Source organism: Adiantum capillus-veneris, chromosome 15, assembly GCF_014529385.1.
Source record: "Adiantum capillus-veneris isolate H3 chromosome 15, ASM1452938v2, whole genome shotgun sequence".
NCBI lineage: Eukaryota > Viridiplantae > Streptophyta > Polypodiopsida > Polypodiales > Pteridaceae > Adiantum > Adiantum capillus-veneris.
The window spans coordinates 114,291,533-114,316,901 of record NC_140945.1 but is presented as its reverse complement, the minus strand read 5'-3'; the positions used below and the strand labels follow the sequence as shown (position 1 = coordinate 114,316,901).

Here is a 25,369-nt window from a genome sequence, read left to right as displayed (position 1 = left end):
TGGGGTTCTTGGAACTGAACCTGCAAACAAATCCTCTCCAATCCTCCCAAGGCCGTATACGCTCCGGCCAGTCTAATCTCTGCTGCTCTCTTCAAAGAAAACCTTGGCCAAGTGAAGACTACCCTAAGATAAGTGTATGTATGTGTACTCCATAGTCTCTTGGTTTACAGACAATCCACTATCCTCCGCAAAGCTATGTAATGCAGTGAAATGTCGTTGCATGCCCTCCAGTGAATCAGAGATCAACACAATTATCATCAGCATGTAACAAGAATGGAATCCATGTCCCTGCCAGCTAGGCACCTCTGTCACCCTCTGTTAATGTAATCAAAAACATTATCTATGTACATATCAAATAGAGTGGGGGACAATGGACAACCTTGTTTCACTCCAATAGTGGAGTGCACTCACCATTGATCTGTATAGAGACATGATCCACCAAATCAACTCATTGGGCACTCCCATCTCATGTAGTCTGCGCATCAATCTGGCTTTGGGCACCATGTCAAATGCTTTGCAGAAATCCACAAAGCTACAATAAATTTTTCTCCCATGTGCCCTACCCTCCCCTGTACGCCCTCACTCCCTACCCATCTGCTCAACTACTCCTCAAGCATAGATGCATACAACCATGCCATTGTGTGTCCAATTATAATAGTAAGGTATTTTCTAGGCTCCGTAGTATCACTTGCCTTGAAGATAGGCACAATAGTAGATAGTCTCCAAGTCTTTTCAGGTAGAGCCTCACACATGACACGATTGAACAGAACTGCAAGAACCTCTGTCAGCATATCTCTAGCATGTATAAAGTGTTCAGCTACTAGACCATCATCATCATATGCCCTTCTCATCCTCATCCTGTCAATGGTCATCTTTACCATCTCAGTGATAAAGAAAGCACTCATAGATGGGCATGGCTCAAGAGGATCTAGAAAGGGTGTCTGTCTAGGGACCGTATATAAGGATATTGCATACTGACCCCACACATAAGAGGAAGTAATCACTAGGGGAGGGGAGTTCTCATGAAAGAGACGCCATGCCTCTCCTTAGTCTCTATTGAAAGAGACACCATGCCTCTCCCAAGTCTCTACCCAAGAACAACTGTTATAAATCTCGCTCCATCTGAGCTAGGAACGCTCGCTTCTTTCGTCAGGCGCCAGAACGCTATCGGAGACTGTTTGTGATTGATGATCCCTAGGAGAAGATCCCTCTGAAGTTGTGCTCTCGTCTCTCTACACTCCTCGTCATACCAATTGTTCTGAGGCATGCTCCTAGGATGGCATCTCTAATCAGGCTGCGCGTGTGTGTGTGTGTGTGTGTGTGTGTGTGTGTGTGTGTGTGTGTGTGTGTGTGTGTGTGTGTGTGTGTGTGTGTGTGTGTGTGTGTGTGTGTGTGTGTGTGTGTGTGTGTGTGTGTGTGTGTGTGTGTGTGTGTGTGTGTGTGTGTGTGTGTGTGTGTGAGAGAGAGAGAGAGAGAGAGAGAGAGAGAGAGAGAGATTTTCGGAAATTCACTTGTAGGCTACCGCCAACCCATAAACATGCAGTGCTTCCATGATACATCGAACATCCTCAGGTTGATTTCTAGGCCAAAACTGTCACGTGACACATCCCAATCCTATGTGTCCGTGGACAAGCTACACCACAGCAGGGTTCAGTCAGTCCAGTCAGTTTAGATTAGCAGTGATCAGACACTTTGTGAGTCTATTCGTAGACCGTGCATGCCCAGTCACTTAGCAATAGATGCATATCCTCCAGTTGCACACAGCATGATCATCAGTATTCCCTTCAGAATCCAATAGATTCATTCAGGGGAATTTTCCAGTGCATTTAGCCTATTTTCCTATTTTTGGTTATTTTCACTTATTATTTTTAAGTGACTTTCCAACAAAAGTAGGTAGGGCAATTTCGCTAAGTTAATATATAAGCAAACCCAAGTTAGCACTTTCTGGCAGAAGAGGCAGCAGGAGCACATGCTCAACAGGCATCTTCTCAGAAAGAACCCGTAGTACCCTCAGCACCAGCGAGCCTTGGCGACCTCCATCCCCAAGCCTAGCGTTTTCAGATCCCCCAGACACTTCCCACCCCTGGCGTTTTCTAGATTGGCTTCACCGCCACAGATACGATCAGCCCTAGCATTTTCACAATCGCTAGCACTTCAGCACCCTGGCGTTTTCAGCCTCCCCATCATCACCAGCTTTTCCTCAGCCCTAGCGTTTTTGCTAGCGTTAGCAGTCAGCCCCAGCGTTTTGGTTTTCAGCCTTTACCGCATCAAAGGATCAGCGTTTTCAAGCCTATTGGACAGCAACAGACTCAGCCCTAGTTGGTTGCAGAAGATCTTCATTTTCAGCCTCGAAAACACAGCCAAAACAGTCATTTTCAGCCACCGAAACAGTCCCGAAATTCAGCAGATAGAAGACCACAAATTTCAGCCCTAAAGTCGTCGTCATCGTCATCACCGTCGTCGTCATGGGCATAGTCCCAAATTGCATCAGGCCATTGCATCCGCATTGTACCACTTTGTGCAATCAATAAGTAGACCACTCTTGCCGACGAGAGTGGGGCCTTCGGAGGAGGGTTTTACAACGTCTCTGGTGTCGTATCTCTCTTCTCTCTCTTTCCCTCAGTCTCATACACTTGCACGCACAGTGTCCATATCACTTTGTTTGTGATCATAGCATTCTCTCATTAAGAACGGAGGGCTCTACCTTCCATAAGAACGAAAAGGAACCTTGAGCACAGTTCGGAGCACTCATCTTGAGCAAAGCGCAAACAATCATTCCGTTGCACCTAACATTGGTATCTGAGCTTTGGAAGTGTTCTGCATTACTCAAGGAAAGAACCACAAGAACCACAAGAATTTTTTTGCTTGTTCCGGTCGCACAAACCCAAGTTCGCTTGGGCGTGTCGATTCCTAATCGTGTTTTGTTGAAGAGTGACAGGGATCCCAAGAAAGAAGGGCTTGTCCAGCCTACCCTTGTGTCTCTTTTCACTCATCGAGAGCGGACCGTGCACTTAGCAGCCGGCCAATCGACGTGAGGTGGGAAAAAGCAACCTTGGTGTGAGCGCAAGGCCGCCAAGGGGTGCGCCCGTAGAAAAGGGTAGAACTCGGGTGAAGAGAAGATCCTTCTCCAACGCGATTTGCAAGCGAAAGAAAACCTCAAGAACCTCAAGATCCTCAAGAACCCAAGATCCTCAAGAACCCAAGAACCCAAGAACCAAGACCCTCAAGAACCCAAGTTCCTCGCAAGCTTAAGAACCCAACATCATAGTGCATGGTCGTCACCCGAAGCGGAATGGATACTTCGCATACAAGTGATGAGCATGAGAGAGGCGACGAAGACTCGTCCCCACCCGGAGACTCGTCCCCACCCAGAGATGATTTCTTCAACCCTCCCCCTTCGCCATCTACGCCACCAAGTGCACCAAACCCTATGGAAGCAATGGTCAAGCAGATGATGGCCATGATGGATAGACAAGAAGCAAATCGCCTTGCTCAGGACAGTGAGCGCGACTAAAGAGACCGTGAGCGCGACGACAGGATTGCAAGAATGGCCGCAGACCAAGCAGCCAAGGACCGCGAACACGATGACAAAAATGCAAGATTTGTTGCACAACAAGAAGAAAATCGCATTGCTTTAGAACGCGAACGCGACGCAAGAAAATAAAGAAAAGAACTACGAAAGGAGGAAGCAGCAACACGAGCCGCAGCCTTGGAGGCCGAGCGTGAAGCTCGACGAGAGCTACACACTCAAGAATTGCTTGCCCAAGTCCTAGCCTCGAAGACCGAACCACCCAAAGATCGTGGAAGTTCATCAAGTGGCGCAAGCCACGATGCCGATTCCAACCATCCAGTCACAGAGAAGTTGATTGTCAGTAAGTATGACGGTAAGATGGATGCTACGGTTATTCATTCTTGGTTGCATCAATTTAATGCTTATTTTGCGACAACTAAGAAGATAGGAAATAGCAAAGTTTTGACGGCAACTACGTACCTTGCAGGTGATGCCATTAATTGGTACCACGCATGGCAAGAGGCACAGCTAGCCGCGCACCTAGAGGCAGCCGACGATTTCACGCCTCTCTCTTTTAGTTGGGTTGATATCCAAGACAAGCTCAAGGCGCGGTTTATGCCACATCAGTACCTTGCACGATTGAAGGACGATTGGTGCGCTCTCAAGCAAAATGGTATGCCGATTATGTCCTTTTCTAATCGTGTTTTGCAGCTAGGTACCCAATTATGCATGTCGGATGATGAACGCAAAGAGGCATTCCTTTTTGGATTGGACGAGTATATCAAGTACGATGTCGAGGTACTCGATCCAATCGATCTCAACAAGGCGGTAGCGATTGCTCTCACACAGGAGATGAAGCACAACAAGGGAAAGCCTAAGGAGAACAAGACTTCCACAAGTACCTCGCAGACTTCTCAAAACCCTTAGAACGGTAAGAACGGTAAGAATGGTAAGAATGATAACTCTTCTAACCAATCTAACAACAGTATCTCATCAAAGAATTCTTCCAATGAATCTAAGGGTAAGGCTAACACGACTGCTAAACCTAAGCTTACTCCAGATGAAAAGGTAGCACAAGGAATTGTAGGAGGATACACCACGTCGAAAGAACAAAGCACTCATTCTAAGGAAGGTCGTTGTTTTCATTGTCACATTAAGGGTCACATAGAAAGAACATGTCCTAAGCTTGAATCGAATGAATCTAAAGAACCCACAACACCCACTACATCTGTCAATGCAATGAATGATAACACGAGTATGCCCCAAGTTTCTCAGGACCCTCCCATTGATGATTCTCTCATTAAATGTTATGGTCGTACGTCGGGGCACCGTTTTGTCATCTTGTTTGACCCAGGTAGTATGTATGATGTGATCAGTTCCTCTCTTGTTGAGAGAGCCCGCCTCGAAGTTAGTCCGAAATCTCCTATCGAGGTCTCTGGCTTTCGTCCCGGTATGGACGCTCTCATCACAGAGGAGTGCCTTGATGTGTTGTTTGCAATTCAACAAACTGCCTTCACTAGAAGATTTGTTGTTTCTCCTCTCTCAGGATGTGATATGATTTTGGGCATTCGATGGTTTCGTGAGACTAACGCTCTCATTGATTTTGAGACTAACACTTTAACTCTCAATGCCAAAAGTGATTCTCCTACTGACTTTCATGGAGTGGACATTGCTCCTTCTCCATCTCTCATTGCTAATATGCAGGACAAGGTTGAAAGGATTCGGGATAAGGAGATTCTCTCAATCTCTTTTTCTCCACAACATGACACACCGGATTTGCATGATTATGAGAAGCATGATGATTTGAAGGATAATGATTTGCATGATGATTTGGATGACAATGACAAGCATGATGATTTGCATGATCAAGATGTGATTTCTTACAAGCATGATGAGCTGCATGAATTTGATGTGATTGTTCACAAGGATGATGTGTTAGTGGATGCTTTTCTAGCGAAGCTAACCTCGTTGTAGATTCGATCAATCACAAAGATCCGATCTTGGCTTTCGAGTCGAGGTCCAAAGAACCCCCACAGGACGATTCGATCATTCAGGACAAACCGATCTTGGCTCTCGAGCCTTGGTCCAAAGAACCCTCACAGGAAGTATTATGTGTTCGCATGATTGATACGCACGCATTGTTCGAGTGTTTCATTCGTGACGGTTTCCTGTATCTTAGTCAACATCGTTATGTGATCCCTGTTCCTAGGCATGACATATTGTATGTTGAGCACGTTTCTATCAAGAATGAGCACGAATGTATGCGGATTGTTCATGAAAAGCTGAAAGGTATGTATGTAAGGAAGTCACATTCCATGTCTCTTCCTTGGCATGACACAGTTTCTGAACGAGCACATGATAGTATGAGCACCAAGCATGGGCATTTCCATTGTGATTTGCCACCGTTGATTGATTTCGATCAAACAAAAAAGATTCGATCTCATTGTTTGCATGTGTTTGATGAACGGGTTGTCACTCCGTCTCTATGTTCATCTAGATTGCATACACAATCTTTAGAGAAGACAAGATTTTTTTCCTTCACTTTACATGGAATGGGTATGTTCATGGTTTTGTGTTGGAGATGGTTTCAGGAATTTTCAACCATGGAGATTCTTGAAGACGAAAGAAGCAAATCTCTAGACGAAGTTGACGCAAGAAAGGAGATTCAAACGACTTTGTGTCGCTTTCGGCGCGGCCCAAAGAAGCATTGCAGACCTTTATGAAGTTCAAGTACCGCTCAACCCACACCGCAGTGGGCCGGCGACGAGTCCCTTCCAGGATTCCGGATGCTGTTGGCGATCTCCCTCGACGCCATACAGTTCGGTACCAGTACCTCACTTTGAAAAGAAGGGGATGTCACGTGACACATCCCAATCCTATGTGTGCGTGGACAAGCTACACCACAGCAGGGTTCAGTCAGTCCAGTCAGTTTAGATTAGCAGTGATCTAGCACTTTTGTGAGTCTATTCGTAGACCGTGCATGCCCAGTCACTTAGCAATAGATGCATATCCTCCAGTTGCACAAAGCATGATCATCAGTATTCCCTTCAGAATCCAATACATTCATTCATGCGAATTTTCGAGTGCATTTAGCCTATTTTCCTATTTTTGGTTATTTTCACTTATTATTTTTAAGTGACTTTCCAACAAAAGTAGGTAGGGCAATTTTGCTAAGTTAATATATAAGCAAACCCAAGTTAGCACTTTCTGGCAGAAGAGGCAGCAGGAGCACATGCTCAACAAGCATCTTCTCAGAAAGAACCCGCAGTACCCTCAACACCCACGAGCCTTGGCGACCTCCCTGCCCAAGCCTAGCGTTTTCAGATCCCCCTTCATCGCCAGACACTTCCCACCCCTGGCGTTTTCCAGATTGGCTTCACCGCCACAGATACAATCAGCCCTAGCATTTTCACAATCGCTAGCACTTCAGCACCCTGGCGTTTTCAGCCTCCCCATCATCACCAGCTTTTCCTCAGCCCTAGCGTTTTTGCTAGCGTTAGCAGTCAGCCCCAGCGTTTTGGTTTTCAGCCCTTACCGCATCAGAGGATCAGCATTTTCAAGCCTATTGGACAGCAGCAGACTCAGCCCTAGTTGGTTGTAGAAGATCTTCATTTTCAGCCTCGAAAACGCAGCCAAAACAGTCATTTTCAGCCACCGAAACAGTCCCGAAATTCAGCAGATACAAGACCACAGATTTCAGCCCTAAAGTCGTCGTCATCGTCATCACCGTCGTGGTCATCGGCATAGTCCCAAATTGTATCAGGCCATTGCATCCGCATTGTACCACTTTGTGTAATCAATAAGTAGACCACTCTCGCCGACGAGAGTGGGGCCTTCGGAGGAGGGTTTTACAACGTCTCTGGTGTCGTATCTCTCTTCTCTCTCTTTCCCTCAGTCTCATACACTTGCACGCACAGTGTCCATATCACTTTGTTTGTGATCATAGCATTCTCTCATTAAGAACGGAAGGCTCTACCTTCCATAAGAACGAAAAGGAACCTTGAGCACAGTTCGGAGCACTCATCTTGAGCAAAGCACAAACAATCATTCCGCTGCACCTAACAAAAACATGGAGTCATCCGCATACGCTTGCGCCACAAAATGATCACGAGATGGCAGTTCCAATCCATGTAAATGGCCAGATGCTGTTAAGAAGTCCAAATACAACAACACAAGATGTGTAGCAATAGCATACAACATAGCACTCAAAGGGCATCCTTGCCTAACCGATCGACTAAGATCCCAAAATTGAGTCAGCCACCATTAAGAATTCCAACAGATTATATACCTTCATAAGTTCAGAATAGTCTGAACTCACGACTAAGATCCCAAAATTGAGTCAGCCACCATTAAGAATTCCAACAGATTATATACCTTCATAAGTTCAGAATAGTCTGAACTCACGAATTACAAGAGGGAATAAAGCACTCATAAAACTATAAAAGCAAGGGACACAAGAAAAGAAAAGAAAAACAAAAACAAAACAAACAAACAAACTAAATCACTTTGTTTGCTACGAAACAAAACTAGATAAAACAAAACATTATTAACTTAAAAATGTTTTTAGAAAAGGCATGTGTAAAATAAGTTGACGCAACTTACTTGGCTTAAAACAAGTACTCAACTTTAAGCAAAAAAAGGATAAGACATCTTAAAAACTTAATCCTAGAAATCAAACTTCACACAACAACTTCTAAAGGAACACATTCTTAAGTCCTCAGGTAAGCTAAATATGAAATCGAAAAATGAATACTACTACAAACCTACGAAGAGCAAAGAACCAAACTTGACAATATGTGATCTCAACTTCACTACTTGTCCAAACACGAAGAATAAGATTATCACCTTTATCATGCATAGCTTGGACAACAGCTATGACATCCCTACTCACGTCGTCAGTGCCCAAGAGTAGGTGCAGGTTTATATAGAGGTCATTCATGCTTTGAACGTACTCTACAAAACCAACGAGCTGAGTTTCTATCACCCTCCGGAGGTGATGGGCATACTCAGCCATGATAAAGGCTAGCAATTGTCAAGCTATAGTGAAAATACTAGAAGCGCTAAAGATCAAAACAACAACATAAGGTGTTATTAAGTCAAACAATAAGTTGGCTTTTTAGCTCCCCACTTCTATTGAATTTACTACTGATTATCTTGAACATTTCAAAGGAAGAAACACTAAAAATGAACTTACTACGATGCAAAAATGAACGAACTTTTTTCATGATTCTTTTGAATGAGTATCCTTTTTCAACTAGTAAAGAAATAAGATGGCAAGATTGAACAACAAAAGTAGATTTACTAGAACAAAGACGAGAAAATCTAAATAGTTGAGAGCAAATGACACCGTACTTAGCTAAAAGAGAAAAGTTCGAAGAAATGTGAGGCATACGGATGATTTTTAGATTGGCATATTCTGGTTCAAAGCGCTTATCATAGATATCAACTTCTAATCCCAAGGGAGTCTGAAAAATCTTAAGGTCTAAAAAGGCACAACAATCACTATTTGTGGTATAGTTAAGTTCACAAAACTCCTTGGGATAAATTCCTCTGCCTACAGAACTCGAATTCAAGTACATAAAATCTTGAAAAGAAGAAACGTCAAGGACAAAAAGATCATCTACAAAGCGTCTTACATTGCATAACTTGTGCAAAAATATTGGGCAAGTGTTAGCAAGGACAAGACGCTCCATAAAATCAAACTCATAAGTAAAAAGATAGAAATTAGCAAGAAAAACAACACAATTGGTGCCCATAGGGATACCAATTGTTTGCTTGAAAAGAGAGTCGCTGATGGTTATATATAAATTTTCCAAAAGAAAATCTAACCAAGATATGATGTCAATGTCATCTACAATCCTGGTGAATCTCTTTCTTCCTTTGTCTACATCTACATTCTTATTTTTCAGCCATAAGAAGTCAAAGTTCAAGGCTGACTTTTCTACTAGCAATGCCTTGTACCTATCCTTCTCAAGCTTGTACGCAAAAACTTTTGAAATAAGAGACGTGACTCTAAATTTAAGGTCCTCCAAATTTAGCTTCGTGTATAGCGTTGTAAAGTCAAAAGTTTGGAGACATAAAGGAGAAGATTTCTCCTTAAGGCTTCTTGAAGAGTTCAAAAACTTTAAAACAAGAATCACACCTACTGAATCATTTAAAATCCAACTTGAATCGGTAGGTACATCTGCTTCCTTTAGTATATTATTCCACAATTCATTTATGCTAAGTAAAATGTCTTTGAAACAATAACTAAGCCATTTGGAAACCTCGGTCAAAGAGGTGTTACAAGAAGCAGCTAGCTATAAATCTAGGCTTTATAGGGTTCTTGTGGAACTTCCAAACGGTATATAAAAAAGGTAATTTAGGTTGGCACTTGAAACCAAAAGACTTACAAAAGTCTTGATGTTTCAAGATAACCTCTTGCATTGAAAGATCACAATCACTGTAAGTCTGAGATTTTACTACACCTAACAAGCATTCTAAATAGAACTTTTTGCACGTAACAACAAAGTTATTAGAGCACTTATCTACATAAGAGATTACAAAATCACAATGAAATTTCCTACGAGCATCACGATCAAAAGAAGATAAGCTATTCCTTCCTGAAGAAACGTTCCGAGAGCAAGATGCTATTTCAAAGAAGCTTTCTTGAGGATTACAGACTTCCAATGGGTAAAAATACCTTGAACTCCTAAAGACTCCTCAAACTTTACTACGAAACTAGAAATTCCTTTTTCTACGGCTTTGAGAAGGCAAGAGTCGTTTGAGGAAGGGAGACTATATTTAGTACCTCTTGAGAAAAGGTCTTTCAAGGAATCCGAAGGAAGGATAGAACAATCAGCAGTAACTACATGACCCAAAGCTCCATTTACGTAAGAAGAAAAGGCAGTTTTACTACAAGGGCAATCAATACTTGAGATTGCTAGCCTCTCTTGCTTTTTAAGATTACGTCCTATGTCACTATAGTTGGAAGCTTGACTATGTTCATAAAGAAAATAGACCACCGGACGCAATCTGGACCCAAAGCCCAAAGCCGTCATGATCTGAGCAATGAAGTCCCAATGAACACTGTCAAATGCTTTCTCTATATCAACCTGCATGATAAGTATCTTGTCCAATATATTTTGCATACTCAATTCCAATGAACCCTTCAGCAATATTATCCATAATTTGCCGGCGAAGGATGAATCCATACTGAGACGGATGTATGCCCAAAAACAAATGATCATTAATTCGTGCAATTATCATTTTCGACAACAATTTGTAAATGACCGGCATAAGCGTGATCGGACGCCAATCTGAAAAGTATTATGTCACAAACTGCTGATATGTCAAGACACTGACGAACAAAGCTACTAAGCGGATCACCGGCCGAGGGGCCTAAACCTTAAGAAGCACAAGCAGTAGAGGAAGATGACGTGGCAAACTGTACGGAACTCCGGGTTTCGTTCTGGCTTGCTAACATGGCAAACTCTACGGACTCCCGCGTTTCATGCTTATTACTGACGTGGAAAGCTGTACGTGATTTCGCTCGTTGGTGCTGACGTGGCACTGCACGAATTTCGTAATTTGCGCTGGCAGCTTTTGGACAAGATGCTTTGGAGTTTAAGGCTTTTCAAGTAAACTGCTTTTGGGCCTAGGGCCTTTAAATATGAGGCCATGGGCTCAATCTCTGGCATGCTTCTGGACGAAGGTGTAGAGGATGGAGTATCGGCTTGTACTTCGATGATGCAATACAAAGAAATACCGAAAGGGGCACCAAAGTTTGGGGCCAATACTCTCTAGGGTGGAATTTTGCCACTCCGTGTCGCGTGTCATCTCTCTCTCTTTCAGTTCGGTTGTTATTGAAGTGCTAAAAGTCTATTCAATCTATTCTTTTCCGTTGGCACGTGGTATCCGTCTTGTGATATATTCACATAACGCTTACTTAGGCAACAATTTCACCAATCCTCCTTTCCACACTTGCGGCAAAGTTGCGTAGTCCATGCATGATTTATCATGAAAAGAAGAGGTTGCTTAAGGGACTCCTAAAAGCGAAGAAAAAATTCAACCGTAAGACCGTCCCATCCAGGTGATTTCCAATGACCAAGATGCAACAAACAGTCATGCAACTCATCATCAGTAAAACTGGCCTCAAGGGTAGTTACATCATTCATTCATTGTCAATATAGGATGTACATGAGATAACGTAAGCTGTCTGGCTTGCAAAATTTCACTTGAGGGAGCTACTTGGCTAAAACTTAAAACAAGTACTCAACTTTAAACAGAAAAGGATAAGACATCTTAAAAACTTAATCCTAGAAATCAAACTTCACACAACAACCTCTAAAGGAACAAATTCTTAAGTCCTAATGTAAGCTAAATACAAAATCGAAAAATGAATACTACTACAAACCTAGGAAGAAGAGGCTACAAATAGCCAAAGAAATACAAAGATCCAAACTTGCCAATATGTGACCTCAACTTCGCTACTTGTCCAAACAGGAAGAATAAGATTATCACCTTTATCATGCATAGCTTGGACAACAACTATGACATCCCTACTCACGTCGTCAGTGCCCAAGAGTAGGTGCAGGTTTGTCATAGAGGCCATTCATGCTTTGAACGTACTCTACAAAACCAACGAGCTGAGTTTCTATCACCCTCCGGAGGTGATGGGCATATTATCTCGATCTAATCTCTCATTTTTCAAGTTTCCTCCTGTTATTGTGCATCAAAGAGGATTTAACTGCACATAATTCCTCTTCTTCCGAATCAGTAAGCCGTCTAGTATCTGCAAGACTGTCTGATGCTTGACAAGTCACCTTATCTTCCTGCACTTTATCTCTCAGTTGGTGCATGTACCATGAACCATAATCCTTGATGACTACTTGGATCCACATGACAAAATGATACCATGCCACATCCACATCGATAAACATATGAGAGACAAGTGGAGGAATCACCGCTTCAATCAAGGTTTGAAATGCCTTGTGTGAAAGATATGCATTATTAATATGCAGCAACCACTTACGGGGAAGTGGGGAATCCGCATCCAATGCCTCAAAATGGACTAAGAGCCAAAGAGGAAAATGATCAGATAAAGTAAAGGAACGATCAATCCTCATATCACATACAAATATATCATACTGCGGAGTGCCCAATACATACCAACGATCCAATCGTACTCTACATCTAGAATGAGCATCATGAGTAAAAGTATAACCCCGCTCTGAAGAGTGAGTACTGACCCACAGATCCAAAACACCTGGATTACGGACCATAGCCTCCCAAGAAGAATGTTCAGAGCACAACATATGCGAATGGCCGCCAGTTGTATTGTCCGTATTTGCAGGTGCATTATTAAAATCCCCGCACCAAAAAGCATGCGAACGCCAAGGGTATTTGACCAAATCTTGCCAAAAATGACCTCTTTGTGCCGAGGCAGTATAAGCATAAATACCAGCAAATTCCAGAATATTCCCTTGCACGAGACATTGGACGACCATCCAACGCCCCGCTGGGTCGTTATGGGCCAAAACTAGTTGCAATTCATGTCGCATCATCATTAAAACACCGGAAAAGGAACCAGTACGAGCATAAGCGATTCAAATCCCGCATAATATGAAGACCGACCAACAAACTCGTGGTGATTATGCTCATGTAACACCACTATATTTGCTTTATTTATGTATACATAATGCCAGATTAGCTTCCACTTGTTGTGGTTGCACAATCCGTGCACATTATACAACAGCTAAGAGGAGAATGCATCTGTACAATATTTACAAGAGAAGCACGAGGCACAATCATCAAGTAGAATTGCCCATAGGCACATCCGCCTTCATACTAATAGTCAATAAAGTAGACTCCATATGCTTTCCTTGCGAGGGATTTTGATGCATCGGCAACGACACAAATGTCGACCCAAGCAGAGCATCTTATATGAGTGAACATGTCACGAGGATGTGGCAACTACTAGCCTAGTTGTTGGTTTCTTTACGATGATTTTTATTTAATTTTTGGGACCCTCTTTTTGAAGTTGCAAATGAGTGGACATTGTATGGCATGTGAAACAGCCAACGGTCGAGAGTTTCACCGGCACATGGGAAGGTCTTGTGGCCACGAGTTGGTCGGGCTAACTAGCACTAGAATCTGAGCAGTAAAAGTATGTCTAGGCTCATTTCAAAGTCATTTAGGCCCCACTCGACACTTATAAGTTGGTGGGTACCAGGAAATTAACTCAAAAGAGGCTGGACGGGTGCTCTCATTTAGACAGGCTGCTCTTATCTTTGGGCTTGGGATGCACTACATGCGCATGTGGGACACCATTAAGGATATGTTGACTTGGTATCTCCCATTCCGACTTTGTGATTGGCTCTACGTTGGTTCTTCGATCCATTTGATATCTGCCAAGAAAGTGTACTGTCATTTGCAATCATCTTCATGGATCCAAGAACATTGTAATAAGGTATGGAATATGAATAAGAGTGTTACGTGGTGGTGGAGTAAAGTTATGAAAGTGTGGCATGCTAAGCTACCTAGATGCATCGTGGGGGTTCTCCCGACTAGCAAATTTTTGCGCCCCACAAGATTTGCCTCTTCGCGATGTGTTTGTTGTGGTGCAAGCATTGAGAATATTCCACATTGATTGTGGTCGTGTGTTTGTACGCAACAATTTGTGGATTGCATCTCTACAGCTCTTCGCACGCGTTTCCCTGGTATACATTTGGTAGATTTTATTGGATCTTTGGAGTGCTTCCGCCATTTCTTCAGCCGTATGCATACTTTTTCGGCTGGGTTAGATTTTGGATGCTATGGACAGTGTGGAGAGCACGGAACTTCCTCATCTTTCAGCAGATTCACGTGGAGTATGTTTCCTTCTACAAGAAATTCTTCGACAGTCTCTTCAAGTTGCCTATGACTTGGACGAGCTCCCCGTTAGTCATTACGAGCTCTACTTTGACTGATTCTGATTTACTGTTGGTCAATATTTTCTGTGAGTTTTCCTCGTTTTGAGGTTTCCCATTGGTAAATCAATCTGACAACATTTTTTTAAAAAAAGTGAGAGAGAGAGAGAGAGAGAGAGAGAGAGAGAGAGAGAGAGAGAGAGAGAGAGAGAGAGAGAGAGAGAGAGAATGTGTAGGTACAAAACTGGTTAAAAACATACTGTTGATACTGTGATGTGTTTACGAGACAGCTGAAAACATCGCCCAGTCATTGTTTTAACAGCTTGTACAACAGCAAAATAATTGTTCATAGGTTCACCCATACCCTGCAGCAACACCAAATTCTTTAGTATGAAAACCTGAAGGTTTGAATTATCATCAAATCCAACAAGAGACTTACTTGACACTCAAAGCATGAGAAACAACCTACCATAAACACAACGTTCCTGATTGATGTTATTTGAGAAGCATGAACGAGTTGCTCAACTATTTCCCCTGCAGAAAGGTTTCCTTTGAAGCCCATGGTGCCTGTCGCACAGAATGTGCAGCCCATTTTACAGCCAACCTATAAAAGCCTAGCAATGTCACGTAAATTTGTCATCAATGGCATAAACAACTGATACTACACCGTGCAGTCGAGCCAAACTGATACAGCCACACAAAAGATTGACATAGAGGTGGTACAGATGCATATAACAAACACACAACTTATGTCCAACTTTTAAACACTAACACTTAACCACACAGTGGTTGAATTTGCAAAGCTACTAGGCAGCTTGAATTCAAAAATGCTCTCTCTTGAGTTGAGAACAACTTGCATTCCACTGAAAGCATGCAGCAAAGGATTCATTTTGACCTGTGATGAGACACAAAGCGTAGCTCTAGCAGCTCCAGTACGTGGGCCACCAGCATATTTTCCCGCAGATGAATCATGTCGTATGATAACAGCCTCAGCAGACAAACCATTCTGTACATCAAAACTACCAAGTTACTTGTAAAATTCCAGCTTTGTTACAGGAAATAATTGGCAAAACAACTTTTGTTGAAGAGTTGAAATGAAGCATATTGGATGAGAAACTATCTACATAGAAATTACCAAGTTTTTTGAAGAAAATCCAGCTTTGTAACTAGCAAATGCAAGACAACCTATGTTTAACGACTCAAAATGAAGCATATTGAAAGTAGTACCATAGTACCTTCAATAACTCTCGCCAACTACAGCTTTTCTCGCTTGCTTTCCAAGCAATTTGTAAGCAGCTTCCATGTGGCACTGTGCCACACATCATCAAGCTGCCACATCAGCTTATTGCCATATCACCAGGCTGACACATCATCATCTGATAGCGATGTTTGGATCACCTTGTGTATGCCTGTGTGGCTGATGGGACAATTAAAGCTGAAAATTGCCAACAAGAACCTGCCAATGGGGAAGCTTTGGAGAGGCCGAGGATGACTGCGCGATGGGGTCCACAAGAGGCTGTCTGTGCACTGCAACTGGCTGGCTCTGTTCTCGCTGAAGCCATCAATGATAGCCAGGCATAAGTGGGTGCCTACACCTAGATGTTGATGGAAGGTAGGGGCTAATATTGCAAGGGAAAGTGATGCCACAGGTCACTCTTCTCACGTACAATTTCTGGCTGTCAAAAGCACTTGTCTTTTTAGGGCTTGAATTGTCTTAGTGCACATCTCATTTTGCTCCCCTGGTTGGGATCGGATACTCAAGGCTAATTGAATAATTGAATAATTGACATTGTAATCTAATTGAATAATGGTAGCGGATGCCCCCAGATCTGTACAGCAGCTACCTACACCCACTATACATGCAGAAAGTGTTATGCATGGTTGGTGACTCTAATGGATGGATCCAACTGAACAAGTAGGCTCAAGAGGATGTCAGAAAAAGAATTTCAAGGCTTTCTCAGCCTTACCTGGACCCTGAATTTGTTAGAGAATGTCTACAGAGCACAAAGAAGAAGTTACACATGCGACATACCCTCCTGCTTAAGTTGAGGCTGCTGATCTGCATTGCCAGTTCAAAGGCAGCTAACAAATCTCCATGGTTGCGAAACAAACCATTATTATTTTTCCTTTTTTGGTGGAAAAGTAGGGCTTGTACCCTTTGCATTACATGAAGTCGATGGCAGGTCATGACAAGAAAATGGGGAAAACCCCACAGTATTCACAATGATTGATAGAGGGCAATATACCCAAACAACCACAAGATATACGAAAAAACATCCTCTAATACACCATATGTCTTCTCTAGATCATGCTTAACCGGATGCAACAAGATTTGCCCAGGCTCTATGACTTCCGCTAAGAGAATGTCATGTTCTTCATGAATCATCACGTACCGGCTCTAGAACCGGTCCTTCAAACAATTTTGAATCAAAACATACGGAACCTGATATTTATTGTCCAAAAGCAATGGCATGGAAACATCATTTTCCTTTTTGGCAATTTGGAATGGACCAACATTCTAAAAGACAATTTTACCAACTTACTCAAATCGTTGTATCATTTTTCTCAAGCCTACCCTATCATATTCCTTGATAGACACGTTTTGGTAGTGTTTACTGCAGCTAAGTATAAGATTCTTGAGCCTTTTGTATATAGAATCTCCATATGGTCTCAGTTATGTGATATACTTCCAAAAAATTGGCGTAAGAGATTGACAAGATCAACCAAGAGCCGCTTCCTGTGCGGTCCTGCCACTAGCACTGAATTAATATTCATTCAAAAACGCTTGCTTCCCATTTGGTTTTGTTGGGGACGGATAAGCTGAGCAGAAAAGCTTTCAAATAATGCGACCAAAAATCAGAAGTGAACTTTGTGTATCTGTCAAACATAATTGTCTTAGGCAAATCACACACAAAATACCAATTCTTGATAAATCGTCTTGCCTGAGAGTACAAATGAGCTACAATAGGGCAGTCTCCGGCAAGAGTGACTCTATTCAATTATCCTCATATAACACCATCAAATTTCTTCTTCCTAGATTTACAGCTTGTAATATAGCTAGTGGTTGCTTATTATAAAGGTTCATAAAACAAAACGATGCGAGCTTTACTTCAAAGCTTTGGAGCTAGTGAATGACACACAAAGCAAGCTTATACCAAATCCTGTTTGTACTTTGTAGGAGTTTTTAGCCCATCATATTGGTAAGGGCCAACTCACGGCTAGTGCCCAACACTACATGCACCCATTTTCTATCCAGGTATGTAGCAACTATCATGTTCATATCACAACCTCAACTATTTTGAACAAATTGGACTAAAACATTTTGAGCAATTTTTATGCCCCATATTAAATTTCATCTTGCACCTAGTTATCAGAGCTAGCAAGCAAAAGAAGATGAAGTCTCACATCTATGCTTGCATAAAACACCATGTACAGATAAACTGGTCAGTTTGCAACAGTAGAAACGTCATTTGTACCTGAAACTTGATAAGCAGCTTTGTGGTGCGGCCGTCTAGAGAATCATGTTGTGTGTGAACATAGGATGTCATAGTCTTGAATTTTGTGGAGAAAAGAGTGCGAACTCTCAAAGGCAAGTCTGGCGTATCATATGCTTCAGCATTTTTATGAGCCAATATGAACCTGTCGATATCCGCAAATATGTAATAACAAGGACTAAGAAAAACAAAACAAACAACCACCATGTTACTCACACACACACACACACACACCTACATAATGAATCAGGACAAGCGAAGATTCACATTTGAATGGAAGTGCAAGGTATAAATTCATGATAGTCACCCATAACATAATACAACCATCGGCTCCACCATGTACAATATCAACTAAACACTAAGACAACCCACAAACGCCACTGCCCAAAAGTGCGGCACATTACCTAGAGTGACGGGATACCATTGGGAGACTACTTATAGGCACGAAGTGAGATCAACGCATAGAGAACGAGGGTCAGATTGTGTGGCAGTCTTATTCAAGGAGGAGCTGCAACCCCTCATTCATATTGTTCGGAGGATGAGCAGCCAGATATATGTGGGTCAGAGAGAGCGGAAACAGGGAGGCCACTCTACATTGCAATATGCTACTTTGCCCCCAGCACATCTCATTATGCATCGCCCAAGGGGGAGTCACCCTACATGATATTGGATGAGAACATATGGGAGATTCTAGGGATATATATGTCATTCTTTTGGGAGATTTCAATGCCAGGACGGGCCAGTCTCAGACAGCTTTCTACGATACCTCAAGGAAATGTTGAGAGAATTGGATGTCAGTGATATGGGATTGGCCAGGTGTTCGCACGATGAAGAGCACACTAGATATGGGGGATACCTGACAGATTTGGGGACAGCATATCGACTGGCCATCTTGGATGGCCTCCATAGATTTCCAGCGTCGAGTGGATTCACTTGTTTTCCTCATTGACATGGGGCCGGCACAGTGGATTATGTTTTGGCTCAGCCCAATTTTATACCCTCTATTCAGAACTTTACAGTTGGGCCCAGGCCTATTGGGGTAGCACTAGATCATGCTCTCCTCACGTTTACCGTCTCATTCCAGTTCAGCACAGCTCGACTGGCACAGACACCTACGCATACCCGATACACTTTTACTTCAGAGACTGGTTTTGTCTACATAGATGGTATCTACAGACGCTTATGCACAGAGGATCTGGGGAGAGCTTTAGGGGAGCTCACTTATAGATTGACATGGACACTACAGGATGCAACAGTAGAGGCATACCCACACACTTAGCCTTGGCAGCGACGACGTTCTAGGAGCACACCCCAAAATAGCTGGTATGATGAGGAGTGCAGAGAGACCAGAGCCCAACTTCAGAGGGAGGTACTTCTAGGAGTCATTACTCAGGCAGCCAGATTGCTTCTCGGCGTTTGGTACGACGGAAGAAGAGGGCGTTTTTAGCTCAGCTAGAGCCGGATTTATATCAGCTGTTTTTGAGCCAGGATTCAGGCGAGGCATGGCGACTCTTCCATGAGCACTCCTCCCCCACCGGTCCTCACTTCTATGGAGGTATGGGGTCAGTATGCATCATCTCTCTACACAGTCTCGGGGCAGCCACCTCTTCCAGATCGACAGAGCCATGCCCACACACATGTGCTTTCTTTACCGCCGAGATGGTAAAGAAAGCCATTGACAAGATGAAGACTAGGAGAGTATATGATCACGATGGCCTAGTAGCAGAGCATTTTATACATGCCAGAGATTTTCTTCCAGAGCTTCTAGCAGTGATGTTCAATCGTGCCATGTGCGAGGGCCTACCTGCTACTTGGAGTTTGTCCACGATCATACCTCAAGTCACGGGACCCTATAGAGCCTGGGAACTACCGCACAATCATGATTGGACACACATTGGCACGGTTGTACGCATCCATCCTTGAGCAAGAGTAGATGGGCAGAGAGAAGAGGGTGTACGGACAGTAGAACAGGCGGCTTTCGGAGGTTTCTCTACTCTTGATCATATTCCGACACTCAAAGCCATTATTGAGGAGGGGAGATCACGTGCGAGACGGCTGTATTGTTGCCTTGTGGACTTTCGCAAAGCCTTCGATACAATGCCCAGAGCTAGATTAATGGGCAGACTGCAAGAGATGGGGTTACCCAGAGAGTTGATCTGGGGGATCATGGCTCTATAAAAGTCAGTAGTGGGGCATGTACGCACTCTAGAGGGGATTTCTGATTTGGTTCACTCTACTATTAAAATGAAACAGGGTTGTCCGCTATCTCCTACACTATTTGGCATGTATGTGGATGAGGTTGTTGAATGACTATTGAGAAGGATGGTGATAGAGAAGCACAGTTGGCAAGGACATGGATCCCACTATTGTTATATGTTGATGATATTGTGTTGATTTCCGATTGCCTGGAGGGGACGCAACGTCATTTAGATGCCTTGTACAAATTTGCCCACAATAGTGGATTGTATATTAACATGGGGAAAAGCAAGGTAATGGTGTTTAACACCACACCACAGTGGGTCACGAGGTCACCACCCACTTTTACATATGGCCAGGAGACGGTGGAGTGTACAGATGCATACACCTATCTTGGGGTAGACTGCAGTGGACCGGCATTTTCATTGAGGAGAGCAGCAAAGACTAGATTGACGAGAGCTTATGCATCCTTGGGAGGATTGGAGAAGATGTGTTCGCAGGTTCAGTTTCAGGAACCTCGAACAAAGCTGTGGCTTTTTGACACTCTAGTGGCTTCAACTATGCTCTATGGGGTTCAAATTTGGGGACCCTCAGTGGACGACCAGGGCAGATCTGGTAGCACTAATGGATGGAGATGTATGGAGAGGCTCTAGTCTCTATGATCTCTTAGGTGATTCAGGCTAAGGCCTCAGTGCGACATGAGATTATTCGAGCTGAGCTAGCTACCCCCTCTCTCGTAGTTGAGGCCCTTACTAGATCAATTTCCTTCATGCATAATTTATGGGACCTCCCCAGAGATAGATATGCTCGACTAACCCTTGTGTTATCCCAACAGCTAGCGCTACAAGGGGACATAGCATGTTGGTATGGGCATATGCCATCATGGTTTCAATCACATGGCTTCAGCATGGATAGACTGCCTCCATTCCAGTACTCCTTGGATGCACCCTCCATTTCTCTCACACAAACAGAGATCACTAGACTTATACGTCAGGATTTGATTCAACTAGATACTAGAAACACGTGGATACACCCGGTACAAGAGTTGGGCACGAAAATGGCTTTCTATAGCATCTCCTCCAACTAACAGGATGGATATGTGATCAGACCGTCCTATATGGACACTCATTTATCCTATGAGATACGATGTGCTATTGGTCAGATGCACACATCAGCGCGTCAGCTAGAGATTGAGATTAGCAGATTTAGGAAAGTACGAGCAAAAGCCAGGATATGCCAGTTGTGTCATATAAAACCAGAGACAAAGTTACATCACATTTGTCATTGTCCGGTATATAATGGGATACGAGGCCACTTTCACTATCTATTCAGAGAGGGCTTTGGACCGTTGGCTAGAGTCATGAGATATCAGGATCAGAGATGCCTTGAGTTGTTTTTGCTAGACCTACGTAGGCATAGGGAGAGTCTCTTCAGGAGACCAGGCAATGGGAGACGTTCACAAAGGGAGATCACTAACTTCTTTAGAGCAGGGACTCCGCAGCCAGATGAGCATGCATCACAGCAGACTTCAGAGCCCACTTCTACCAAAGGTATATTAGTGGACAGAGCCACTGAGCTCGGGAGAGCTAGACGCCCGCGTCTACGAGGGGGACCACGACATCGATGGAGGCTCCATCACAGAATCAGGACTATTCTAGCACAACATGGGAGACGCCTAGTACGACTATTTACAGAGGCAGACATTGACGAAGCTCTTCAGCAACCGATGCAATACTTTCTCGGACAACGCCTGACGTTGGGCATCCTCGGGCATGGATGATGATGATGATGCTTGAAAATTTATGCTAGAAAACCCTAGCCATACGATCCGCTTTGATTGTTTTCCTGACTGGAATAAAGTGAGCTTGCTTGCTAAATCTGTCCACCATGGTCCAGATCGCATCATTACTAGTTTGAGTCTTTGGGAGATCCATACATGGCAATACTTTCCCAAGGTTGATCTAGGCAAAGGTTGGAGTAACCCAAGCGTCTTATGCTCATCGTCCTTGACTTTTTGGCAAACCAATCATTCCCCAACATACTAATCGATGTCAGCTTTAAGGCCTAGCCAAAAGAAATATCTTTCCAATGCTAAGATCATAGGGAGAATACCCCGATGACCTGCAGAAGTCGAAGCATGTGCTTTATCCATGATTTTCTTTCTCAATGGCACTGCCACACGAATTGCTTGGTGGTGGTAGAGGTAACCATCCCGAATAAAATAAGGATATTCATTCTCTCTGTTTTGTAACTTGCTCCAAATGGAAGAGAAGTCCGGGTCGTTCGGATACAAATCCGGAAGTAATTCCAGTTCCTGAGACATGAGAGGTGATTGCATTTACCCTTGGCCGTCTAGACAATGCGTCCGCAGCCACATTCATTCTCTCTGTTTTGTAACTTGCTCCAAATGGAAGGGAAGTCTGGGTTGTTCAGATACAAATCCGGAAGTAATTCCAGTTCCTGAGACATACAAAGGTGATTGCATTCACCCTTGGCCGTCTAGACAGTGCATCCGCAGCCACGTTCTTACTCCCAGCCGTATGAAGGGTCTGGAAGTGAAACATGGCCAACAAGTTCGCCCTTCTCATCTGCTTCTCAAATAATTTCCGTTGCGTAAGGAAATATAGTAAACTCTGCTGATCGGTCTTGATCACAAAGTCTGCTCCTAGAAGAATAAGCTTCTACTTTTGTAAGCCACTGCATGGGCTTCTTGGTTAAGCACTGCACCGATGCAATCACCTGAAGCATTGCAGTGAACCTCGAATGGTTTCCTTAAGTCTGGCACTATCAAAATAGGACCATGGCTCAATAAATACATGAGCTTGTCAAAGGCACCTTGTTGTCTCGATCCCCATCTAAAGGGAATCTTCTTCCTTTTTAGGTCATAAAGTGGTCCTCCTACATGAGCAAGCCCCGGATAAACCCCCGATAATAAGAACACAATCCCAGCAAGATACGTACATCATGTACCGTAGTGGGAGTTGACCAATCTTGTACCACCTCGATCTTACATCATTACTTTTTTCCCTTTGAGTATGATGATTGATCATCACGTCAACATGTGCGGTGCGTGCTCGCCCCGTTCTTACCACGTCATATTTTGGTATTTATGAGTGCAAACCCCACTTTTTCTTTGCAATCTTGTGCTTTTAGTGTTGTCTAGTATAGAACAAGTGTTTTTTAACACGCATGCCCTGATCCGTCCCCCATCCCCTGTTTTGCCACATCCCCGCCCTCGGGACCCCTCACGAACTCGAGACCCAGCCCCGTCCCCATGTGACTATGAAGAATATTCATGTAAAATCTCGATGTGGGCTGAAAATTTGATCCATCATTTGATTGAATGTGGCAAGAGCATTGGTCAAGCCGAAAGGCATTACCAAAAAGTCATAAAGTCCAAAGGTTGTGCAAAAAGCAATCTTATGGACATCCTCACGGGCTATGCGTATCTGATGATACCTGCTCTTTAAGTCAATGCGACTAAAGATGCTTGCACCTTGCAACTTATCAAGAATATCATCAATCCAAGATCGGTAGTCAATGCACATTTGAAAAGTGTCTAACTTGCTTTGAAATTTCCTCTTGCTGCGCAAGACTTACCTTGTAAGGGGGTTGGTTTGGACAAGAGCTACCCGGTACAAAATCAACCGGTGATCTTTCCGACGTTCCAGAGGTAGCCTATCTGAAAAAGTTTCCGTAAAACAGTCCTTATACCTTTCAATAAATTGAAAACGTTTAATTTCTAAACTAGAGAGTGAACCCTCATTAGTTTTATCCTTTTCCTTTATGAAAACCAAATAAGCAGAAACACACTTCTTTATTTCCTTTTTAATGGAGATACAGCTTACAATAGGGAATAGCCAATCCTCGCATCAGCAAAAAAATTAATGTTCTTGTCCTCATGCTCAAAAGCGAGGCCTCGCCTTTTCCACATAATTTGGGACTAGTTGCATATGGAAGTGCCATGGCATACCCAAGATGATATCACATCCCTCGATGGGTGCCATCAAGAATGATTTGCAGTCCTTGTACTCGCCAATCCGAAGATTGAGTTGTCCTTGCACGAGAGTTGCATTGGTAGTCAACCCCTCAAATGCCAATCCGGAAGTGACCCGAGTTCCAAGCTGAGCCGGTGTGAGGCCCAAGCGTTTTGCAGTATCCAATTAGATAAAGTTGTTCGTTAATCCAATGTCATTGAGGATCAATACCCGCTAGTTATTCAAAGATCCTCAGCCCTAGAGAAGCTGACGCTTCCCCTTTTCCATTTTCGTATTCTCTTGAACATCTAGAATTCGAGCTCGATGGAGCGGGTTCCTTCTTTGCGTGTTCATTCTTCGAAGATGCTTGTTCCTGTTGTTGCTGCCGAACAGGGCAATCGTCCTTCATCTAACCTTTCTCAAACATCTTCCTTGCTCTTTAAAGGTTTGTACGTGGTTGGGCGTGAAATACTTAAGCCTTTTTCCGGTACCTCTGGCTTCTTAGGCTGATCCGGGCCTTCAAGGGGACGCTTTTTGCCTTGGTCGCCATGGTCATCATAGACTTTGCCTTGCTCGGTACATGCTTTGTTCCATTTGTCTGGGGGTACCAATGGAATGTAGATCCTCAGCAATGATTGCCAATTGCTCCATCATCCGCTTAAAGTTATCATGGGGATACACCTTCATGCTCTTGTGGTTGCCGGCTTGCTTCAAATTTTTGTATCTTTTTCTCGTTGGAAATCTTCATGAAAGGAGTAACTCTCAAAAGAAACGACCAATACTTGTCAACATAAGCCGTGACTTTCTCATGTTCCTTCATGGCAAGCCATTCCCATTCCTTCTGGATGTCCTCGAAATGGGGTGGAAGGAATTCTTCATAAAATTCAGCTTTGAACTGAGTCCACCTTCTGGCTTGTGCCCCTTAGATAATGCCATCTTGAGCATCCGTTGCTCGCCGTCTCCTTGAGATACATCCCAACATGACGCAACTTGGATTTTTCAGTAAAGTTTCTGTGCCTTGGAGATATCTCTCCATTCTGTGTAACTATCAAACTTGACATCCTTGTCACCAGATTCGAAACCCACATCGTGGAGTGACGCTTGTGGTTATCCTTCTTGAATTTGGGCTTCTCCGTAGTATTACGTAGGGAACTAGTAGGCTTTCCCTTCTTGGAAAATGGCTTAGATATTGTATGAGAAGTGGCAGTACTGGAGAGTATGATAAAGAAGAGATAGAGATATCCTTGCTTTCATTCAACAAAGAGAGTTCTTTTTCCTAGCCCTTGCTTTCCGTAGGCCACT

The 25,369-nt window shown here is 43.4% G+C and overlaps 1 protein-coding gene across 2 annotated transcripts in view; it reads right to left on the bottom strand.

Annotated features, from left to right (window-relative positions):
* Window positions 1–25,369, bottom strand: part of LOC147441311 (Radical SAM superfamily protein) — a 48,119-nt gene that overhangs the window by 10,906 nt on the left and 11,844 nt on the right. Inside the window, exons 2-5 of one of the 2 annotated variants that reach the window (XM_086482988.1) lie at window positions 17,877–18,039; window positions 15,296–15,406; window positions 14,870–15,004; window positions 14,661–14,765 (exon numbers count right to left, since the gene is read on the bottom strand). In XM_086482988.1, coding sequence (XP_086339114.1) covers window positions 14,661–14,765; window positions 14,870–15,004; window positions 15,296–15,406; window positions 17,877–18,039 — 514 coding nt within the window. Of the gene's footprint in view, window positions 1–14,660; window positions 14,766–14,869; window positions 15,005–15,295; window positions 15,407–15,635; window positions 16,073–17,876; window positions 18,040–25,369 lie in introns of those variants that run through there. The other variant, XM_086482989.1, reaches the window with a different exon arrangement.